This window comes from Bos mutus, chromosome X (assembly GCF_027580195.1).
Source record: "Bos mutus isolate GX-2022 chromosome X, NWIPB_WYAK_1.1, whole genome shotgun sequence".
Lineage (NCBI taxonomy): Eukaryota > Metazoa > Chordata > Mammalia > Artiodactyla > Bovidae > Bos > Bos mutus.
In genome coordinates, this window is record NC_091646.1 from 18,154,375 (window position 1) to 18,179,326 (window position 24,952).

Here is a 24,952-nt window from a genome sequence, read left to right on the forward strand (position 1 = left end):
TATATTCTAATGGGGGTGGTCAGATAGTAAACAAAAAGACCAATAGTATATTATCAAGTAATGACTCTGATATCATAATATGGGGAAGAATAAAGCAGATGCATTAGCTTCCTACTATTGTTATAAGGTTGTCCTTCAGAGCAGACCCTTCGTCCACAGTTAGCAGCAAACAGCCAGAACTGGTGGGTACAGATGCCAGTAGGTGGGTAGATAGGGTGGTGGGAGGATGTGGAATTTCTCCTAATTGCTTCTTCTGAAGAAGCTGAAATCAGAAGCTAGGTCATCAGCTGAGAGTGAGGAGGAATAAAGAGTTAGCAGTGTGAGCAGAGAGGAGGCATATGAAAGAATTAGGGAAAGCAGACAAATGAACAGGGTAGGGGGTGCAATGGAGCAGGACGCTATGGTCCTTGCCCACCTCCATGTCCTCTACCTGCCTTTTGTCTATGGAAAACTTTAGTCAAAGAATAAGTTTAATCAGAGAAATGAGAAATGCAGGAAAAAAAGGAAAATAGTCAAAAGAAACCAAGTAATAATAATGTAGTTATTAAGCATAGTCAAGGACCTTTAGTTTTTTTCTCAAGGGCTATAGATAATATTCTGAGCCACATCCTGTGAGCTATCTTATAGATACTAAAACCCCAGGTGGAGAAGTTAACTATATGATAACTTCAGACATGTACAGAAAACAGACTGTACCCATGACATAAGTTGCTAAAATTCTGAAAACTGGCCTCAAGAAATGGGAACAAACAGACTCTGGAACTAATGATTAACTGTACCTAAAACAACCAAGGTGATGCTGATCAGACCACCAATGACCAGTTTGAAGATGACTGTCAGAGCTGATGGTACTGTTTCTATATGTAGCCCTCTCCTTGTGGCTACAAAAACTCCTGCTCCACTCGTTGCTGGTGCAAAGTTGGGGCTGGCAGGGCAGGGGGTGGGTAGTCAGCCTTTGGACAGATGTCTGCCACCCTCCCCCCTCAGTTGCTGGCATCTGAAATACAGCAACCTTTCCTTTCCACCAACCTGGCCTGTTTTTGGCTTTTGAGCGGCCAGCAGCCGGACCCTACACACTCTTTCGGTAACAGGAGTGGAGTGGGGTGGCAGGCAGCACTGAAGACTCACACTTGAGCTTTGAGGGTATCAGTTTAAAGGGGAATGGACAGCAAGGCAGATGGTGATCCACCTGTGAGCAGGTGTGGAGTCATTAAAGAGCTGGATTTAATCTGAGTTGGGTGTTGTCAAGAGTGCAGGACAGAGAGGAGCCTGGGTAGGGGGAGATGGAATTGAGGCTGGATACCAACTTCCTCCTGGATTTTAATGTTTTTCGTTACCTTTTCACATCCTCCCTCATTTCATAACTTGGCAGATAACACTTCTGCACAGGTATGAAATATGTCCTCCCTAGCTACAAATAGATATGGGACAGAGAGAGACAGAGAATGGCAGAGCTCCAGAAGAAGCACAGGTATGCAAGCAAGAGAGACTGGCACTGGGCTTGTTGAATATTTAATTTTAAAAAACTTCATAACAGGTATGTTAGGAAAAAACTCGTTATGATTCTCCTTTTTATGATCTTTTGAGTTAGCAGTCTATTCATTTTGGGCTACATAAAAGCCTTCTGGTCATTTGTTAATAATGATAATAGCAATTACTGACTTTTATTGAGTACTTGCCATGCTGAAGACACTTCACTAAGTGCTTTAGATGCACTGAGTCATTTAATCCTCTCAACAGTCATAGGGTGAAGTAGGTGACATTAGTTGATTTATTCACTAGGACACAGCTAGCAGCTTCAGACCTGGCTTCTGAACTCAGAACTTTGTGATTAAACTGTCCACAATTTTTTTTGGTCCATGACTTGCAGGATCTTAGTTCCCTGACAAAGGATCAAACCTGTGCTTCCTGCAGTGGAAGCACGGAGTCCTATCCATTGGACTGTCAGGGAAGTCCCTGTCTACACTCTTAATCCCTTCTGCACTGTGCTTCAGTGCATTTGCTTGTTGGATTACTTATATGTCTCCATTCAGTAGAACTCTTCCATAGCTCACTCCAGGCATGTAATAGCTGCTGGGTAGGGAGACCATGTGTTTGGGTGGGGAGGGCTTCAGCTCCCAACTCCTCTTGAACAATGGATTTTAAAAGGAGCTAGAGGAGGAATGGCCTTTGTCCAGGAAAGCTGTTCTAGAGTCTTGTGTTCTGGACTCCTAGTATATATTCTGATGACTTTATTTTTTGTTTGTTTATTCACTAAGTCATGTCTGACTCTTTACTATCCCATGGACTGTAGCTTTCCAAGCTCTTCTGTCCATGGGATGTCCCAGGCAAGAATCCTGGAGTGGGTTGCCATTTCCTTCTCCAGGGACCTTCCCGACCAAGGGATCAAACACACATCTCCTGTATTTGCAGGTGGATTCTTTACCATGGAGCCATCTGAGAAGCCCATTCTGATGACTGGCCTCCTTTATCTCTGAGACTTTGTTACATCTTGTGGTGTTGCTGGCTCAGTGGGTGTCAGGTTACCATTTTGTTCTTCTCCATGCTATCATCCTGCCCCTGCCCTGGCCCATTTCTCTAAGCTGTTGTTAACTCTGGTGGGAGAGTCTGAGACCTGCTGCTGGCTCCCACCTACCAGTCTTGGCATGACAAATTGCCTTACTATCATACATAATACTGCCATGTAAAATAGAGTAGGCTTTCTGCTCACATACTGCTACCATCTCCTGTATCTGTTTAGATCCAAGCAGCCTATATATATCATGGACATAAAAGTCATAGAAGAAAAGCATGCTAGGAATCAGTTCTCTATACCAGAGCCAATCAGGATGGATCAGGGAATTCTGTAGATCTCACCTGTTCTAAGCAGCATATTAGCTATGCTTGACTTCAGCTACCACATTTTGCCTGCTGTGTACTTACTCTACCCTGGTATGAAATGTATTTTGCAACAGTGCAGAAGATATACAAGATTAATTAGACTTGGTACTATTTGTCCATACTCTTGCAGTTATTGTAGTCACTGCTTGAAAAGATGCAAACAATCCTTTATCCAGTTTTCTTCCTCTATAAAGTTTCATTTAAGTTTTAGCAGGTGTTTTTATGTGTAAATCGGATCAACTTCCCATGTTAGCTCCTGATGGTTAATGTTTTGATGTTCTGTTTGCCCAAGCAGACTGATTTGCCATTATGGGAAAATGTTTGAACTAAAAAAAGTCCTCTAAACTTTGTTCACTAATCTTATCAAAGAAAATAGAAGCAGACCATGTAGACAGAAACCTGCAAATTAAATATACCTTTCCAATTCACATGTATTTGATCAGCATTCGTTATGGAACTAGGGAGGTAGTTGCTTCTTGATTCTGCAATAACACTGAGGTTTACATCACTTTCCACAGTCTTTAAAAATTCAGCTGGGAAAAGAATAGACAATATTAACTGCTAATAACATCTACTCTTTGGTAGTAAGTTAGGATACCTCATAGAACTGCCATTGTCCTTAACAATCCCATCTATCAGGCCTGGTGGACTGATGACTTTATTTTTTGTTTGTTTATTCACTAAGTCATGTCTGACTCATACAATGTGCCCTTCTGGAAACAGCCGGGCCATCCTTGCTATGTGGTGACAGATTGTTTAGGTGAGCCAATAGTGGCGGAAGAGTTCAAAAGCTTGTAAAGGTGATTTGTAGCCTTGTGAAGGTCTAATTTCTGCTTGAGTCTCAGGGATAGGTTATTTCACATACTGTTATTTGGATTTGGAGAACTGTCCTAATGGTCTGGGCCATTTGGTTTCCTTTCTTTCTCTTGCATGTTTTTAAATTTTTTTTTAATGTGGACCACTTTTAAAGTCTGGACAAGGAAATGGCAACCCACTCCAGTATTCTTCTTGGAAATTGAATTTGTTACAGTCCATGGGGTCTGCTTGTTTAAATGAATTTGTTACAGTTTTGCTTGTTTTATGCTTTGCTTTCTTGGCTGACAGGCATGTAGGATCTTAGCTCCCTGACCAGGAATCAAATCTGCACCCCTGGCATTGGAAGGTTAAGTCTTAATCACTGCACTACCAGGGAAGTCCCTCCTTTGCATGTTTTTTATCTAGTCATTCCTTGATTACCTGACTATTAACTAGGCATATCAATCAGAGCCATTGTGGAAACTTTAAGAAAAAGAAAGAGAAATGCACAAGCTGCAGCCTTATGGGTGTTGTTCAGGTAGATCAGGTCAATGGAGGGGTCACATGGACTTTTGTGCTAGTCACGTGCTCTTTGGCAAATCACTTACCCTCTCCAAGTCCCGTCACTTTGTTGTCAAATGGGTAAAATGTTAGCACTGCCTTCATATGGTTGTTGAAAGGGGTGAATGAGTTTTGACATACAGGGGACAGTACGTAGGTAAAAAATACATCTCTTATTTGAGTGCTTACTATTATTGACTCACAGGTAGTGATTAGGCATCTCCATTTTAAGAAGTTCACAGGTTATCTGGAGTTCTATCCCCACTGAGAATCTGTGCTCCTAAAACGTTTTTAAAAGATAGCTTTTAATATGAAAAGTGAAGCATCTGCTTCAAATCTGTTTTAAAGGCTGGTTAAGATTCCATGCTATGATGCCACTTCATAAAGCTATGTATGTATATAGGTAGGCATGTGTGTATATATTGAGTATTGATGTTGTTCCTGGCACTGTGCCTAGGTACTGGGGACCCAAAGACCATGAAACATGGTCCCTACTCTTAAGAATTGAGTTGCCTAATTCTGCTTTCTGTTCTGCAATGAGGTGGCCCAGTATGTCTAAATACAGGAATAAAAATTCCCCTTGGCATTCAAAGGTGGGTTTGATTTCTAAAGGAACCTACACTTCTCCAAACATTATTGTTTTAAACTAATCAGTAAGAAATGTTCCATTGATAATCTTTATTTTAATTCTGTTCCAGTGGCTTTTTAAGTGGAGGTACCATTGGCATTTATTAATACCATATGCCAGGCATTTTTACTGATGCTTTCTTTCCATCCTTGTGACAGTCTATGAAATCGTCCTCATGATGTTTTGCTCACAGTCATGTAGCCATAAGCGGTGAAATCAGGATTTGAATCCAGACCTGTCTGACTCTAAGTCACATTTTCTGTCCATCCTTCCTTGATGCACGTAGGAGTTAAAGATGGGAGCTAATTACTGAGCACAGTTGAAGGGCCATCTTGGCTAATCTTTGTAAAGAAGGCAAAATAGCTAATTGTGATCAATTCATGTAAGTTCTCAAGGAACATTAGTGGTGTTGGGCTTAGAGATCACTTATAATGTCAGAATGGGCTGTGTGTTCTCTCAGGTTCTTTTTCCACTGAATGGATCCAATTTTTTCACAGTTGATCTTAATTATTGAAATGATGAATTGAATGAATCATTGGTGGTTATCAACTGTGTGGTCCTCAACACCATTAATTTATTTAAACATCCTTCAGCTCAACTAAGTCATCTCCTGGTGACCTCTGCTTGAACCATACATTTGAGATAGTTCACAGTTTACATGCACTTGAATCAAATACTAAAAACAACACAAGCAAAATGATGTGCTTTACATTTTAGTCCTGTATTGTTCTGTAAAAGTGCATATTAAAGTTTCAGAGATGCCTCCTGCTTTTTAAATAAGGATCACCAAGGGGTCTGGCAAGTGGGCAGCTGGATCCTACTAGAAAACAATGTCATCCTTGTTGAATCAATGCACTTGAATTGAAGCTGTGTCCCCAGGGCCAGTCACCATCACACTGTCCTATCCTTTTGTAGCATAAGAAATCGATTCCCCAGAACAGCTCAGGTGCAGCGGTACAGGAAAAACAATCCTGCCATTCCACACAACCCCACCTCTTCAAATCTGCACATTTCAGAAAGACCATTCTTTCTCCTCTTCCATGTCATCAAATCAACACCCCTGTGCCAGACACTGTTTTCTTCATGGGCTGAGGTTCTCTCTGATACTTCTGGGCAGACCTCACAGGCACAATTTGTTACCTGGGCCAAATGACCTCACCAACCTTCCAGGCTTTGAGTTTTCAGAGTTGTCAAAAGATCAGGTCAGGGCCCTGAGGAAAAAATGGAAATTTTTCTCCTCCAGGTTCCCAGGTGAGAATCAGAGTCCAGATTCTTTTTCACCTCTGAAGTAGTCAGATTGGTGTGGAATCAAATTCATTAATCTTTGTACTTGCTAAAAATGGTGGGTTCTTCCCTTCCCATCATGGTGGGTTCCATTCCCTTTTCTTTTTTGGTTCTGGTGAACTTGAAAAACAGATGCTGCTTCAGGTAAATAGTTCAGTATCCACATGAGTGCAAATTACACTTCCATACCATTGCATTTATTCCAGTGATTGCACTGATTGTGTTTGACCATGTGATAATTAGGCCACATTCAGATCACAAAAGGGCTTCCTTGATAGCACAGTTGGTAAAGAATCCACCTGCAATGTGGGAGACCTGGGTTCCATCCTGGGTTTGGAAGATCTCCTGGAGAAGGGAAAGGCTACCCACTCCAGTATTCTGGCCTGGGGAATTCCATGGACTATATAGTTCATGGAGTTGCAGAGAGTTGGATATGACTGAGCGACTTTCACTTTCCCTTTCAGATCACAAATCCCCATTCTACACACTTTGGGTTTTCTAATCCAGAATGCACTAATGGCCTATAGAGTGCTTTGGTATTAGGTGACCAGAAAAGTGTAATGTTCTTTCTACTGGGGAGGTGATAATGAAGGATAGTGGGCTGCAGTCCATAGGGTCACAAAGAGCTGGACATGACTTAGTGACTGAACAACAAGAATAACAAAATAATCATCAGAGAGCACTTTTTCTTACGAGGAATGTTTGCTTGTCATTATAGATTCAAGCTATGTAAATGAAGGTATTGGGTTGGCCAAACTGTTTTTTCCATAACATCTTGTGGAAAAATGTGAATGAGTTTTTTGGCCAACCTTATAACTGGAGAGATACATACATACCATTTGCCATTGTTTTGGGATAGGTAATTTAATATTCAGGTATGTACCTGTTTAACATGAAGTTATCCATTACAAATTCATGGGGACATTTGCCAGAAGAGAAAGTCAGATTCAGCCTGTGGCCAAATTGAGAGCCTTTTCTTTCTCATCCATTCTCTCTGATTTCAGTTCTTTCTTCCATTTAATCATATGAGCACCTCAATCAACTCTGAGTCAGGTGAAGAGTGTGCAGTCAAACATGTTGACTGAGGGATGGACTGGGCAAATGTTACCTTCCCTGTAATGGACCTGTGGGCATTTAAAAAGAGGACTGCATGGAGAGAGCTATCCTTAATGGGAAGTAACAATGTCCTGATGATGGCTTTTTGAGGTACTAGCAGGTAACTGCTGCTTCTGCCCCTGATGAAGGCTGTCCCTAGACAAGGAGTAATTGCCAGTGAGTGACTAGGTGAAATTGGGAATAGCGCCCCTTGAGCTACCAGTGGAATTAGGCAGTGTCTGTTGGAAGAGGGCCACTGTTCTGACAGGTGGGGGCAGAGGAGCAGAGGAGTAAGGCAGAGTGGGAAGGTAAAGTCTGGGGAACAGGAGGGATTTAGGAGAGATTGAATCCAAGTCCTGTATCTACTTCCTCCATCTAACAGATGGCAGTAGTGATGCTCTTGGAGCTTCCCATCTAGTCAAGAAGACAGACCTCAATCAGATGCTTCACGCATTCACCAAAGAGGTATTGAACTTACTACGTAACAAACATGGTGGGTGCTATGAAGAAAAAGTACATGTTTTGAGAGACCTGACCTCACCTGGAGTGTTGGTGAAATCCACTGATGGAATTTCACAACCCAAAGAAGTGAGACTTGAGGTGAGATATCAGAAATGAATATGAAGAATGAAGAGCTATTTAGGCAAGGGTGTATAAAAGGAACCTTCCCCAAAGATGGATGAGCAGGTATAAGGAGATAATCCAGTAGGTTCTAGTACATTACCTGAAGGCCAGCATGTCTGAAGCAGAGCACATGATGGAGGGAGTGAGTAAAGCTGAGACTGAAGAGATAGGAAGGGGGCAGCCCCTTCCAGGCCTACCTGTTCATGGTAAAAAAAAAAGAAAGTGTTGAAACATTTTTGTAATAACAATGTTAAGCCATTAGCAGGTTTTCAGTAAGACAATGTTTTAATTAGCTGACTCCAGCTATAAGGAGGTGAAGAATGGATCAAAGCAGGAGCCCCACTGGAGGTAGTGGGAGTCTTTAGGAGGCTGCTGCAGTGGACTAGACCAGGCACAGCTGACTTAGACTGGGATGGAAGCAGTGGAAGAGAAAAATGGATGTACTGTGTGACCTTGGGCAGGTCTTCACCTCTCTGAACCTAAACAGGCTTATTTTCCTTCAGGTTGGGCCTGTCATATCTAGTGATTTAAGAGCATGCTTTGCTCACTCACATCATCTGCCTGCTATAATCTCTCTTGAGATGGCAACTATTCAACAAAACATTTGTCCACATTTGATATCTGAGGGAAAGACAGAGCTAGCTTTGAATTCTTTAGAATTGTATTTATTGCAATTCCTTAACATTGGTGGGCTGGATGAGTTGTACATTTTGGTGATACAGGTGACTTTTAAATGAGTGAAGAAACACTGCCACACCTGTTATTCCTCTGATCCTAAAGTACTAAACAAAAGGACTAACACATGTCTTCCCTGTATTCAGCAGTAATTAAATACAGCTACACTTATTTAGGAAACTGATAACAGTAGAGAAATGTAGTGTCAGCTATCTGGAAAAGAGACAGTCCAAGGACTACCTTTTGTTCTTAGAGTTAAAAACACTTCCAAACAAAACTGAAAAGAAAATGCCTTTCAGGGTTATGATATCTTTCCTCCAAGCCTTTGAAACTTGGCAAACATTTCTTGCCAGCTCATCACACTAAGCTCTGTTGTAAACTTACATAAAACTTACACAAGCTTCATTCAGTAGGGAACAAATCAGTCTGTGAGTAAAGTTTTGATTCTAGGTGTTCCAGCAACATTCCTGGTGAGAGTAGGAAAACATTGAAACTAGATGCCTAAACCTTTTTTATTTTTTATTTATTTATTTTTTAACTTTACAATATTGCATTGGTTTTGCCATACATCAACATGCATCTGCCATGGGTATACATGTGTTCCCCATCCTGGGCATACACACTGAGGAAACCAGAATTGAAAGAGACACATGCCTAAACCTTTCAAATGGCTTGGTTCCATGTGATTGACCTTTGTTGTAGCTAAGGTTCTCTGGACAGTACTTTGTCCTAGACATCTTTGGTGATGGCAATGATGGGGAGCTAACAAGTGAACAGGAGATGGCAAGAGTGAACACTGACATTTTAGGAATTAGTAAACTAAAATTGACTGGAATAGTCAAATTTATTTCAGATGACCATTGTATCTACTACTGTGGGCAAAACTTAGAAGAAATGGAGTAGCCCTCATAGTCAACAAGAGTCCAAAATGCAGTACTTGGGTGCAATCTCAAAACAGCAGAATGAGCTCTTTTTGTTTCCAAGGCAAACCATTCAATATCACAGTAATCCAAGTCTATGCCCCAACCACTAATGCCCAAGAAGCTGAAGTTGAACAGTTCTATGAAGACCTATAAGTCCTTCTAGAACTAACACCCCCCCAAAGATGTCCTTTTCATCATAGAGGACTGGCATGCAAAAGTAGGAAGTCAAGAGACACCTGGAGTAAAAGGCAAATTTGGCCTTGAGTACAAAATGAAGCAGGGCAAAGGCTAACAGAGTTTTGCCAAGAGAATGCACTGGTCATAGCAAACACCCTCTTCCAACAACACAAGAGATGACTCTACACATGGACATCACCAGATGGTCAATACCAAAATTAGATTGATTATATTCTTTGCAGCCAAAGATGGAGAAGCTCTATACAGTCAGCAAAAACAAGATCAGGAGCTGACTGTGGCTCAGAACATGAACTTCTTAATGTAAAATTCAGACTTAAATTGAAGAAAGTAGGGAAAACCACTAGACCATTCAGGTATGATCTAAATCAAATCCCTTATGATTATACAGTGGAAGTGACAAATAGATTCAAGGGATTAGATCTGATAGAGTGCCATTGTACAAGAAACACTGTACAGGAGGCAGTGATCAAGACCATCCCCCCAAAAAATAAAGGCAAAAAGGCAAAATGGCTGTCTGAGGAGGCCTTAGAAATAGCTGAGAAAAGAAGAGAATCTAAAGGCAAAGGAGCAAAGGAAAGACTACCCATGTGAATGCAGAGTTCCAAAGAATAGCAAGGAGAAATAAGAAAGCCATCTCCAGTGATCAGTGCAAAGAAATAGAGAACAACAGAAGGGGAAAGACTAGACATTTCTTCAAGATGTCCATATGTTTTTCAAGTCAGGAGCAAGACTGACAAGGATATCTGTAGTCACTGTTCTTATTCAGCTTTATAAATGAGATCTTAAACATCTCATTGGGAAAAAAAAATATAAGGGTTGAAAACATTTTTATTTTCACAGATGGGATGATTGTCTACACAGATAATGTACTAAAATATGTAGACAAATGAGTATAACTAAATGGTTTTTCCTGTGGTCATGTATGGATGTATGAGTTGGACTGTGAAGAAAGCTGAGCGCCAAAGAATTGATGCCTTTGAACTGTGCTGTTGAAAGGAGATCCAACCAGTCCATTCTGAAGGAGATCAGCCCTGGGTGTTCTTTGGAAGGAATGATGCTAAAGCTGAAACTCCAGTACTTTGGCTGCCTCATGCAAAGAGCTGACTCATTGGAAAAGACTCTGCTGCTGGGAGGGATTGGGGGCAGGAGGAGAAAGGGACGACAGAGGATGAGATGGCTGGATGGCATCACTGACTCAATGGACGTAAGTCTAAGTGAACTCTGGGAGTTGCTGATGGACAGGGAGGCCTGGTGTGCTGCGATTCATGGGGTCAGAAAGAGTCGGACACGACTGAGCGACTGAACTGAACTGAAATGAATATATGGTTCCACGAGGTTTCTGGGTATAGGCTCAATATATAAAAATCAATAGTGATCCTCTTCAACAGGAAGAATCAAGGAGAAAATGTTATAAAGACAAATTCTGACAACCAACATGGCACCCAATATTGGTATCTCTTTTCCCATGTTTCACTTGTTTCAGGTCCTATGTTGTTTTTGTAAGGTTTGCCCCTCTGCCCCCAGTATGTTTGGATCAAGAAGTTTGTTCTTCCTTTCTTCTAGGCCCTCTAAAAAGAAATTAACTAATTTAGACCAAAGAACAAGTGAAGAGGAGACAGGATCATTGGGAAGAATTTAGAAAATATTCCTATCCAGTGGTTTCTCTTACAGGTCCATAGTGACTCTGCTATAGCTACTGCTTCTGTACCAGCTTATTCAAAATTCAGTTTGTTCCTATCTCTAAGTAAAGGACTTGACAGCTCATTATAGAATGTACTCCCTCAACTTGAGTGTATTCAAGCAAGAAATCTATCAAGTTGCTTACTTTTTATTACTACAATGGACTACTACTCACCATATAAACCAAAATAATGTCATTTGCAACAACATGGATGCAACTAGAGATTATCATATGAAGTGAACTGAGTCAGAAAGAGAAAGACATACCATGTGATGTCACTTATATGTGGAATGTAGAGTATGACACAGGTGAACCTATCTATAAAACAGGAACAGACTCAAGGACATAGAGATCAGACTTGAGGTTGCCAAGGAGGAGGAGGGGAGAAGGATGGACTCAGCATTTGTGGTTGGTAAGTATACACTATTACATGTAGAACTGGTAAATAAGAAGGTTCTGCTGTATAATACAGAGAACTTCATCCATTCTCCTGAGATAAATCATAATGGAAAAGAATATTTTAAATATATATATTTATTTATGTAAAACTGAGTTACTTTGCTGTACAGCAGAGATTGGCTCAACATTGTAAATCAATTCTATTTCAATTTTTAACAAAGAAGAAACACTTCATATATATAAAAGAACCCAGATAAAGTATGTTTGCCTGTGTATGTGTGTGTATGCTCTCTAAACTAATAATCCTCTAAGGACAAAAAAACCATGACTTTGAACAAGTATATACCTTAAATGAAAATAAAGGATCAAAACATATTGTAAAGAATAAGAAAAAGCTTTGTATTTATAACTACTATAATGGAGTGAGTCCCTGGTAGGAAAAGTGGAAGCTTTCATAGGAAAAAATATCATTTCTGAAACATGGAAACACTGTCACACTAACTAAAAAACAGTCTCTGAACATAATAGGAATTATCCCACTTTGTTTAATGAAAGGACAAACTTGACTCTATTTTAGTGAGCTCAGACTGTCAGCTACTTTCAAGCACATAAGCTCTATTTCCTTAGTTATTTATGTAATTTATGAATAAATACTAGAATTAGAGTTTATTTGCAAGATAAATTGCAAAATTGGAATGGATAAAAAATTCCATTTACATAGTAGAAAAACCCATAATAAATTTGGAGCTGTACCTAATAAAATGTATGTCTTTTAAGGAAATATTATGAGCTTTTATTGAATTTCATAAACAATTAACAAAATTTAAATAATAGAAGATATATACCTTTTAAATTGTTTGGAAGATTCAATATCATATATAAATCAATTCCCACAAATTAACTTGCAGTTCAGTGCAATTTCAATCAAACTCTCCAACAGTTTTTTTTTTTCCCTAGAACTTGGCAAACTTGCCCTAAAATCTATGTGGAAAGAGGGTAAAGATTAGTCAAGATTCTCTACAGAAGAAAAACAATATGAGATTAGCTCTATAAGATATTAATAATTGTTATTCACTTATATTACAAAAGTGTGATATTAGTACAAGGACAGACAAGTGTACCAATAGAACAAAATTGAAATTTCAGAAACAAACTCATACATAAATGAGGACTTGGTTTATGACAGAGGAGACATTACAAACCAATAGAATAGTCCTGGGAAAATTGGCTATGTAGATGGTAAAAAAAAATTCCTACCCTATACTATACAGACAGAGAAGGCAATGACACCCTACTCCAGTACTCTTGCCTGGAAAATCCCATGGACAGAGGAGCCTGGTAGGCTGCAGTCCATGGGGTCGCTAAGAGTTGGACACAACTGAGCGACTTCACTTTCACTTTTCACTTTCATGCATTGGAAAAGGAAATGGCAACCCACTCCAGCGTTCTTGCCTGGAGAATCCCAGGGACTGGGGAGCCTGGTGAGCTGCCGTCTCTGGGGTCGCACTGAGTCGGACACAACTGAAGCGACTTAGCAGTAGCAGCAGCAGCAGCAGCATACTATACAGAAATGTAAACTCAAGATGGATTAAAGATATAAATGTTAAAAGCAAGAATTATTTGATCTTGAAAAAGACGAAGAATACCTTAATGATCTCAAAGTAGGGAAAGGTTTCTTAAAAACACAAAATGGAAACTATACAAGATAGATACATTTGCCTTCATTAAAAGTAAAGACTAGTTGATGAGGTGTATATCACAAAGAAAATTTTAAATAATGAGCCACAGGTTGGTGGGAGCTATTTTTAGCTCTTACAAATAAGGAAGGATTAACATCTAGAAGGAGAGGGGACATTAATATCTAGAGGAGAAGGGGACGCCACATGATGATATGGTTGGATGGCATCACCAACTCGATGGACATGAGTTTGAGTGAGCTCTGGAGTTGATGATGGGCAGGAAAGCCTGGCGTGCTACAGTCCATGGGGTCACAATGAGTCGGACACGACTGAGCAACGGAACGGAATATCTAGAAGCTGTACTCTAAAAATCATTATGAGAAAGACAGATATTCATTAGAAAAACGTACAAAGGATATGACCAGGCATTTTACAGAGGGATAACCTGATTCAACTGTGGTAGTGGTGGTCGTTTAGTTGCTCAGTCGTGTCTGACTTTTGCAACCCCATGGACTGTAGCACCCCTGGCTCCTCTGTCCATGTGATTTCCAAGCCAAGAATACCGCAGTGGCGCTCACCTTGCCACCCAGCAATCTGGGCCTGTGCGAGGAGCCTGCCAGGACAAGTTATACGTGCCCAGGCCATAAGTCCTGACACTCTACTTTGCCGCTGCCGCAGCTTCCACTTCCAGGCGTCAAGGCCACCATCTTGCTTTTATGGAAGCAGCAGGAGTCCAGACGCAAAAGTTCTGAGCTGGGAGTCTTGGTGAGTGAAGCTGCAGTCATGCCGTCTTTGTCACTGCGCCTCACTGTGGTATGCTCGAACAACCAGAACCGGAGCATGGAGGTGCACAACATCCTCAGCAAATGAGGATTCAGTGTCCGGTCCTGAAGAACAGGAACAAACATGAAGCTTCCAGGACCAGCACGCGACAGGCCAAACGTTTATGATTTCAGAACCACGTGTGACGAGATGTACAAAGACCTTCTTAGGAAAGACAAAGAACTCCATATGCAGAATGGCGTTCTATGGATGCTGGAAAGAAATAAGAGTATCAAGCCCAGGCCAGAGAGGTTCCAGGACTGCAAAGATCCTTTTGACCTCATCCTCTCCTGTGAAGAGCGAGTGTATGACCAGGTAGTGGAAGCTATGAATTCCGGGGAGCAGGAGACCTGCCAGCCTGTGCATGTGATCAACGTGGACACCCACAAAGAGGCTACGCTGGGAGCATTCCTCATCTGCGACCTGTGCCAGTGCGTCCAGCTCATGGGGGACATGGAGGATGGGATCAGCAAGCTGCTGCAGGTGTTCCAGGAAAAGAGTGGCAGGAGCTTCCTGCACACTGTCTGCTTCTACTGAGCCCAGCCTGATGCCCGGCCCACCACCCACATGAAGCCATTTTCTTCAGTTTCCTTTTGGTAGTACTTTTTCCTTCCTGATATTTGTTTTTACCTTTAGGTATTCTGCTGGTGGACATTAGCAATACCCAGTAAATGGTACTGTATGCAGTGAGAAGATACAGAAATGCCAGATCACAAAACAAACGTTTTTCCCATCCCACTTTCCCTTATGAGTAGAATCTTGACTGTGGTTTTTTTCTTTAACCAAAAAAGATAAAATGGTTGATAGCACATTTCCCCCAAGACATCTGCCTCTCACTGAACGTCCCTTTTCCGGCTTCCCTAACTGCTTATAATGTAAGAATTCCTGAATAAAGCAACAGGATCCACTTTTGAAAAGGATCCTGCCATTGGCCAATAAATAGATGTGGATGGTCATTAGTAATAATATTACCAAAAGGAATACTGGCGTGGGTTGTCATTTTCTTCTCCAAGGATCTTCTTGACCCAGGTATCAAACCTGGATCTCCTACATTGCAGATGGATTCTTTACCGGCTGATCCACAAATGAGAAAAGGTTCTCAACCTCTCAAGTAATGAGGAAAAGGTAAGTTAAACTCAACATAACTTTCACAAGGGTCAAATTAGCAAACATAAAAGACATTGACCCTTGTCTTTCACAAGGGAGGGTCAAATTAGCAAAAATTAAAAAGCATGATCATGCCAAGTGGTCATTCCACAGAAAGATGCAGGGAACTTGAAGTTCTGGTGGGAATATAATTGTATACAGCTCCTTTGGAGAGCACTAGCAATATCTAGCAAAGGTGTGCATGCCTTATTATGGTCCCAAAGTCCCTCTTCTAGATGTTTACCAGGGAGAAATCCTTGCATGTGTGAGAAGACATAAACCAGAATGTGTATTGCTCTATCAAAAGTGAATGGCCAGATATGAGAATGAATTAGTATTATCAATGGCACTTTGAATGATTGAATGGTATTCACCCATTCATCAATAAAGATGAATCTGGAAAATAGTGTTGCATGTACAAAGTGATCTGGAAAAGGACGTGTGCTACATTTGTGCAAAAGAATAGGGAAATGGACATTGCCATGCCAAGGGGTTTCCTGGGGCCTTTGGGTAGTGGGCCACACATAGTTCAGAAGGTTCCCCTGAGGAGATGGTTGGAAAAGTTAAGTCCTATCTCCTGGAGTCTGATCAATCTGAAGTGGACCAGGCAGACCCTCCTGGACAGTTTCACTTAAAATATTCTAAGTTATTGTTCTTACCTTGAAGAAATCTTTCTTTGTCTTATAGAAAAGCCTGGTGTCATACCATCCATTATTGTGGCAGTGACTCAGGTATGCAGTGTGGTGGCTCTCTGCTGGGGAGAGTAGAAGGGTCAGGTGACTCAGGATTTTAGATGAAGAGGCTGAGTTTATCGTTGAAACAAATTGTGTATTTTCTTCCCTCTCTTTATATATCACTGAAAACTGAAAGGGTTCAGTGTTTATTTTTTTAATCACCTAACTTTGGGTTGGTTTTTGTGCAAGAATAAAAAGTCTTTCCTTAAATATTCAGTAGAATTTTCAGACCTTGGCTCTATTAATAATGAAAGTGATGCTTAGATGCTTAAAATACTTTCTCCCCTCCTCATTTCCCTTTCTTTCCCCTATCTTAGAACATAAAAGATGAAGGCAGTTCTGAAGAGTAACTTTTCAGTTGATTAATCCTCTTGAACTCAGTATAGCTTTCAAAGGGAGAAAGGGCCACCAGCATAGATCAAATCAGGATCTCATCTCATGTGTCTACCCAGGCTCCCATTGCCATATTTTAGGTGGTAGGATTCATGGGTCCAGGTGTTTGATCTAAAATCCTCTCTGCATGTACGATAGGATGTGACTGAATTGTGTGTTTATTTGAATCTTCCTGTCCATTCTGGGAACCTGCAATTACATTTGTTGAGATACAGCATTGTGCTAATTACAGAAACTACTGTGATATCATTATTGATGAATAGACTTTTTTCATCTTATTTTGGTATACTTTGCACATTATATGAGTGTGTATACACACTCTTTTTTTAATATAAATTTACTTACTTTAATCGGAAGCTAATTACTTTACAATATTGTATTGGTTTTGCCATACATCAACATGAATCCACCACATGTGTACATGTGTTCCCCATCGTGAAAGCCCCTCCCACCTCCCTCCCCATACCATCCCTCTGGTCATCCCAGTGCACCAGCCCTGAGCATCCTATATCATGCATCGAACCTGGACTGGCGATTAGTTTCACATATGATATTATACATGTTTCAATGCCATTCTCCCAAATCATCCCACCCTCACCCTCTCCCACAGTGTCCAAAAGACTGTTCTATACATCTGTGTCTCTTTTGCTGTCTCACATACAGGGTTATCATTACCATCTTTCTAAATTCCATATATATGTGTTAGTATACTGTATTGGTGTTTTTCTTTCTGGCTTACTTCACTCTGTATAGTAGGCTCCAGTTTCATTCACCTCATTAAAGCTGATTCAAATTTATTCCTTTTAATGGCTGAGTAATACTCCATTGTGTATATGTACCACAGCTTTCTTATCCATTCGTCTGCTGATGGACATCTAGGTTGCTTCCATGTCCTGGCTATTATAAACAGTGCTGCAGTGAACATTGGGGTATACGTGTCTCTTTCAGTTCTGGTTTCCTTGGTATGTATGCCCAGCAATGGGATTGCTGGCTCATATGGCAGTTCTATTTCCAGTTTTTTAAGGAATCTCCACACTGTTCTCCATAGTGGCTGTACTGGTTTGCATTCCAACCAACAGTGTAAGAGGGTTCCCTTTTCTCCACACCCTCTCCAGCATTTATTGCTTGTAGACTTTTTGATAGCAGCCATTCTGACTGGCGTCAAATGGTACCTCACTGTGGTTTTGATTTGCATTTCTCTGATAATGAGTGATGTTGAGCATCTTTTCATGTGTTTGTTAGCCATCTGTATGTCTTCTTTGGAGAAATGTCTGTTTAGGTCTTTGGCCCATTTTTTGATTGGGTCATTTATTTTTCTGCAATTGAGCTGCAGGAGTTGCTTGTATATTTTGAGATTAATTCTTTGTCAGTTGATTTCATTTGCTATTATTTTCTCCCATTCTGAAGGCTGTCTTTTCACCTTGCTTATAGTTTCCTTTGTTGTGCAGAAGCTTTTAATTTTAATTAGGTCCATTTGTTTATTTTTGCTTTTTTCCCCGAATATTCTGGGAGGTGGGTCATAGAGGATCCTGCTGTGATTTATGTCAGAGAGTGTTTTGCCTATGTTCTCCTCTAGAGTTTTATAGTTTCTGGTCTTAGGTTTAGATCTTTAATCCATTTGAGTTTATTTTTTGTGTATGGTGTTAGAAAGTGTTCTAGTTTCATTCTTTTACAAGTGGTTGACCAGTTTTCCCAGCATCACTTGTTAAAGAGATTGTCTTTTCTCCATTGTACATTCTTGCCTCCTTTGTCAAAGATAAGGTGTCCATAGGAGTGTGGATTTATCTCTGGGCTTTCTATTTTGTTCCATTGATCTATATTTCTGTCTTTGTGCCAGTACCATATTGTCTTGAAGACTGTGGCTTTGTAGTAGAGCCTGAAGTCAGGAAGGTTGATTCCTCAGTTCCATTCTTCTTTCTCAAGATTGCTTTGGGTATTCGAGGTTTTTTGTATTTCCATACAAATTGTGAAATTATTTGTTCTAGCTCTGTGAAGAATACCGTTGGTAGCTTGATAGGGATTGCATTGAATCTATAGATTGCTTTGGGTAGTATACTCATTTTCACTATATTGATTCTTCTGATCCATGAACATGGTATATTTTTCCATCTATTAGTGTCCTCTTTGATTTCTTTCACCAGTGTTTTATAGTTTTCTATATATAGGTCTTTTGTTTCTTTAGGTAGATATATTTCTAAGTATTTTATTCTTTTCGTTGCAGTGGTGAATGGAATTGTTTCCTTAATTTTTCTTTCTGTTTTGTCATTGTTAGTGTATAGGAATGCAAGGGATTTCTGTGTGTTGATTTTATATCCTGCAACTTTACTATATTCATTGATTAGCCCTAGTAATTTTCTGGTGGAATCTTTAGGGTTTTCTATGTAGAGGATCATGTCATCTGCAAACAGTGAGAGTTTTACTTCTTCTTTTCCAATCTGGATTCCTTTTATTTTTCTGCTGTGATTGCTGTGGCCAAAACTTCCAAAACTCTGTTGAATAGTAGTGGTGAGAGTGGGCACCCTTTTCTTGTTCCTGACTTTAGAGGAAATGCTTTCAATTTTTTACTGCTGAGGATAATGTTTTCTGTGGGTTTGTCATATATAGCTTTTATTATGTTGACATATGTTCCTTCTATTCCTGCTTTCTGGAGGGTTTTTATCATAAATGGAAGTTGAATTTTGTCAAAGGCTTTCTCTGCATCTATTGAGATAATCATATGGCTTTTATTTTTCAATTTGTTAATGTGGTGTACTACATTGATTGATTTGCGGATATTGAAGAATCCTTGCATCCCTGGGATCAAGCCCACGTGGTCATGATGTATGATCTTTTTAATGTGTTTTTGGATTCTGATTGCTAGACTTTTGTTAAGGATATTTGCATCTATGTTCATCAGTATTATTGGCCTGTAGTTTTCTTTTTTTGTGGCATCTTTGTCAGGTTTTGGTATTAGGATGATGGTGGCCTCATAGAATGAGTTTGGAAGTTTACCTTCCTCTGCAATTTTCTGAAAGAGTTTGTGTAGGATAGGTATTGGCTCTTCTCTGAATTTTTGGTAGAATTCAGCTGTGAAGCCGTCTGGACCTGGGCTTTTGTTTGCTGGAAGATTTCTGATTGCAGTTTCAATTTCCATGCTTGTGATGGGTCTGTTAAGATTTTCTGTTTCTTCCTGGTTCAGTTTGGAAAGTTGTACTTTTCTAAGAATTTGTCCATTTCTTCCAAGTTGTCCATGTTATTGGCATATAATTGCTGATAGTAGTCTCTTACGATCCTTTGTATTTCTGTGTTGTCTGTTGTAATCTCTCCATTTTCATTTCTAATTTTATTTATATGACTTTTCTCCCTTTGTTTCTTGATGAGTCTGGCTAATGGTTTGTCAATTTTATTTATCCTTTCAAAGAATCAGCTTTTGGCTTTGTTGATATTTGCTATGGTCTCTTTTTTTCTTTTGCATTTGTTTCTGCCCTAATTTTTAAGATTTCTTTCCTTCTACTAACCCTGGGGTTCTTCGTTTCTTCCTTTTCTAGTTACTTTAGGTGTAGAGTTAGGTTATTTACTTGACTTTTTCTTGTTTCTTGAGGTATGCCTGTATTGCTATGAACCTTCCCCTTAGCACTGCTTTTACAGCATCCCACAGGTTTTGGATTGTTGTGTTTTCATTTTCATTTGTTTCTATGCATATGTTGATTTCTTTTTTTATTTCTTCTGTGATTTGTTGGTTATTCACTGGCAAGTTGTTCAGCGTCCATATGTTGGAATTTTTAATGGTTTTTCTCCTGTAATTGAGATCTAATCTTACTGCATTGTGGTCAGAAAAGATGCTTGAAATGATTTCAGTTTTTTTGAATTCACCAAGGCTAGATTTATGGCCCAGGATGTGATCTATCCTGGAGAAGGTTCCGTGTGCACTTTAGAAAAAGGTGAAATTCATTGTTTTGGGGTGAAATGTCCTATAGGTATCAATTAGGTCTAACTGGTCTATTGTATCATTTTAAGTTTGTGTTTCCTTGTTAATTTTCTGTTTAGTTGATCTATCCATAGGTGTGAGTGGGGTATTAAAGTCTCCCACTACTATTGTGTTATTGTTAAGTTCCCCTTTCATACTTGTTAGCATTTGTCTTACATATTGTGGTGCTCCTATGTTGGGTGCACATATATTTATGATTGTTATATCTTCTTGGATTGATCCTTTGATCATTATGTAGTGTCCTTCTTTGTCTCTTTTCACAGATTTTGTTTTAAAGTCTTTTTTATCCGATATGAGTATTGCTACTCCTGCTTTCTTTTGGTCTCTATTTATGTGGAATATCTTTTTCTAGCCCTTCACTTTCAGTCAGTATGTGTCCCTTGTTTTAAAGTGGGTCTCTTGTAGACAACATATATAGGGGTCTTGTTTTTGTATCCATTCAGCCAGTCTTTGTCTTTTGGTTGGGGCATTCAACCCATTTACATTTAAGGTAATTATTGATAAGTATGATCCCATTGCCATTTGCTTTATTACTTTGGGTTCGAGTTTATACACCCTTTTTGTGTTTCCTGTCTAGAGAAGATCCTTTAGCATTCGTTGGAGAGTTGGTTTGGTGGTGCTGAATTCTCTCAGCTTTTTCTTGTCTGTAAAGCTTTTGATTTCTCCTTCATATTTGAATGAGATCCTTGCTGGGTCCAGTAAGCTGGGCTGTAGGTTATTTTCTTTCATCACTTTAAGTATGTCCTGCCATTCCCTCCTGGCCTGAAGAGTTTCTATTGAAAGATCAGCTGGTATCCTTATGGGAATCCCCTTGTGTGTTATTTGTTGTTTTTAGCTTGCTGCTTTTAATATTTGTTCTTTGTGTTTGATCTTTGTTAATTTGATTAATATGTGTCTTGAGGTGTTTCACCTTGTGTTTATCCTGTTTGGGACTCTCTGGGTTGTTGGAATTGGGTGATTATTTCCTTCCCCATTTTAGGGAAGTTTTCAACTATTATCTCCTCAAATATTTTCTCATGGTCTTTCTTTTTTTCTTCTTTTTCTGGAAGTCCTATGATTTGAATGTTGGGGTGTTTAATATTGTCCCAGAGGTCTCTGAGATTGTCCTCATTTTTGAAAATTCATTTTTTTCCCTCTCTGATTCATTTATTTTTACCACTCTATCTTTTACCTCACTAATCCTATTTTCTGACTCCCTTATTCTACTATTTGTTCCCTCAAGAGTGTTTTTTATCTCATTTATTGCATTATTCATTGTATATTGACTCTTTTTTTATTTCTTCTAGGTCCTTGTTAAACCTTTCTTGCATTTTCTCAATCCTTGTCTCCAGGTTATTTATCTGTGATTCCATTTGGTTTTCAAGATTTTGGATTATTTTCACTATCATTATTCGGAATTCTTTATCAGGTAGATTCCCTATCTCCTCCTCTTTTGTTTGGTTTGTTGGCCATTTATCCTGTTCCTTTTAATTCAGTTGAGTCGCTCAGTCCTATCCGACTCTTTGCGTACCCATGAATCGCAGCACACCAGGCCTCTCTATCCATCACCAACGCCTGCAGTTCACTCATACTCACATTCACAGAGTCAGTGATACCATCCAGCCATCACATCCTCTGTCGTCCCCTTGTCCTCCTGCCCCCAATCCCTCCCAGCATCAGAGTCTTTTCCAATGAGTCAACTCTTCGCATGAGGTGGCCAAACTACTGGAGTTTCAGCTTTAGCATCATTCCTTCCAAAGAAATCCCAGGGCTGATCTCCTTCAGAATGGACTGGTTGGATCTCCTTGCAGTCCAAGGGACTCTCAAGAGTCTTCTCCAACACCACAGTTCAAAAGCATCAATTCTTCAGTGCTCAGCTTTCTTCACAGTCCAACTCTAACATCCATAAATGACCCCTGGAAAAACCATAGCCTTGACTAGACGGACCTTTGTTGGCAAAGTAATGTCTCTGCTTTTGAATATGCTGTCTAGGTTGGTCATAACTTTCCTTCCAAGGAGTAAGCGTCTTTTAATTTCATGGCTGCAGTCACCATCTGCAGTGATTTTGGAGCCCAAAACAATAAAGTCTGACACTGTTTCCACTGTTTCCCCATCTATTTCCCATGAAGTGATGGAACCAGAGGCCATGATATTCGTTTTCTGAATGTTGAGCTTTAAGCCAACTTTTTCACTCTCGTCTTTCACTTTCATCAAGAGGCTTTTGAGTTCCTCTTCACTTTCTGCCATAAGAGTGGTGTCATCTGCCTATTGGAGGTTGTTGATATTTCTCCTGGCAATCTTGATTCCAGCTTGTACTTCTTCCAGCCCAGCATTTCTCATGATGTACTCTGCATATAAGTTAAATAAGCAGGGTGACAATATACAGCCTTGACATACTTCTTTTCCTATTTGGAACCAGTCTGTTGTTCCATGTCCAGTTCTAACTGTTGCTTCCTGACCTGCATACAGGTTTTTCAAGAGGCAGGTCAGGTGGTCTGGTACTCCTATCTCTTTCAGAATTTTCCACAGTTTATTGTCATCCACACAGTCAAAGGCTTTGGCATAGTCAATAAATCAGAAATAGATATTTTTCTTGAACTCTCTTGCTTTTTCCATGATCCAGCGGATGTTGGAAATTTGATCTCTGGTTCCTCTGTCTTTTCTAAAACCAGCTTGAACATCAGGAAGTTCACGGTTGATGTATTGCTGAAGCCTGGCTTGGAGAATTTTGAACATTACTTTACTAGCATGTGAGATGAGTGCAATTGTGCAGTAGTTTGAGCATTCTTTGGCATTGCCTTTCTATGGGATTGGGATGAAAAACTGACTTTTTCCAGTCCTGTGGCCACTGCTGAGTTTTCCAAATTTGCTGGCATATTGAGTGCAGCACTTTCACAGCATCATCTTTCAGGATTTGAAAGAGCTCAACTGGAATTCCATCACCTCCACTAGCTTTGTTCGTAGTGATGCTTTCTAAGGCCCACTTGACTTCACATTCCAGGATGTCTGGCTCTAGGTGAGTGATCACACCATCGTGATTATCTTGGTCATGAAGATCTTTTTTGTACAGTTCTTCTGTGTATTCCTGCCACCTCTTTTTAATATCTTCTGCTTCTGTTAGGTCCATACCATTTCTGTCATTTATGGAGCCCATCTTTCCATGAAATGTTCCCTTGGTATCTCCAATTTTCTTGAAGAGATCTCTAGTCTTTCCCTTTCTATTGTTTTCCTCTATTTTTTTGCATTGATCGCTGAGGAAGGCTTTCTTATCTCTTCTTGCTGTTCTTTGGAACTCTGCTTTACCTACTGGATATTCCTCTGTCTCTTCATCTTGTTTATATTGCTGTGTTTGGGGTGACCTTTCTGTATTCTGGTAGTTTGTGGAGTTCTCTTTATTGTGGAGTTTCCTCACTGTGGGTGGGGTTTTATGGGTGGCTTGTCAAGGTTTCCTGGTTAGGGAAGCTTGTGTCGATGTTCTAGTGGGTGGAGCTGGATTTCTTCTCTCTAGCATGCAATGAAGTGTCTAGTAATGAGTTATGAGATGTCAGTGGGTTTGGAGTGACTTTGGGAGGCCTATTATATATTGAAGCTCAGGGTTGTGTTCCTGTGTTGCTGGAGAATTTGCATGGTATGTCTTTCTCAGGAACTTGTTGGCCCTTGGGTGGTGCTTGGTTTCAGTGTCGGTATGGAGGTGTTTGATGAGCTCCTATTGATTAATGTTCCCTGGAGTCAGGCATTCTCTGGTGTTCTCAGGATTTGGTCTTAAGCCTCTTGCTTCTGGTTTTCAGTCTTATTTTTACAATAGCCTCAAGACTTCTCCATCTATACAGCACCATTGATAAAACATCTAGGTTAAAGATGAAAAGTTTCTCCACAGTGAGGGACACCCAGAGAAGTTCACAGAGTTACACAGAGAAGAGAAGAGGGAGGAGGGAGATAGAAGTGACCCGAATGAGATGAGTTGAAATCAAAACAGGAGAGAGCAAGCTAGCCAGTAATCACTTCCTTATGTGCACTCCACAGTCTGGACTGCTCAGAGATGTTCACGGAGTTATACAGAGAAGAGAAGAGGGAGGAAGGAGAGCGAGGTGGCCAGGAGGATAAAGGGGTAAATCAAAGGGAGAGAGATAGATCCAGCCAGTAATCCGTTCTCTAAGTGTTCTCCACTGTCTGGAATACACAAAGAGATTCACAGAGTTGGGTAGTGAAGAGAAGGGGGAAGGAGGAGATAGAGGTGACCTGGTGGAGAAAAAGCAGCGTCCAAAGTGGAAGAGAACAGTCAAGCCAGTAATCTCGCTCCCAAGTAAAAATGGGTACGAAGATTGGGTTCTTAAAGGTACAAAATTGATAACAAATACCAAAAAGCAATGATTAAAAATCTAAAGTAGAGGTTGGATTTTCAAAAATACAATATTAAAAGAAAAAAAAAAAAAAACAAAGTCACAAAAATTACAAAATATATATATGTGAAGTTTGCTTTAAAAAATAG

The 24,952-nt window shown here is 40.0% G+C and overlaps 2 protein-coding genes across 5 annotated transcripts in view; both read left to right on the forward strand.

Moving 5' to 3' along the window:
- The window catches only part of FGF13 (fibroblast growth factor 13), a 568,541-nt gene that overhangs the window by 138,329 nt on the left and 405,260 nt on the right, over nucleotides 1-24,952 (forward strand). The window lies entirely within an intron of this gene.
- Nucleotides 14,206-15,055, forward strand: LOC102287326 (RNA polymerase II subunit A C-terminal domain phosphatase SSU72). Its single transcript, XM_070365901.1, is given in 1 exon segment — nucleotides 14,206-15,055. A coding segment is annotated over 1 exon segment (576 nt). The 3' UTR covers nucleotides 14,782-15,055.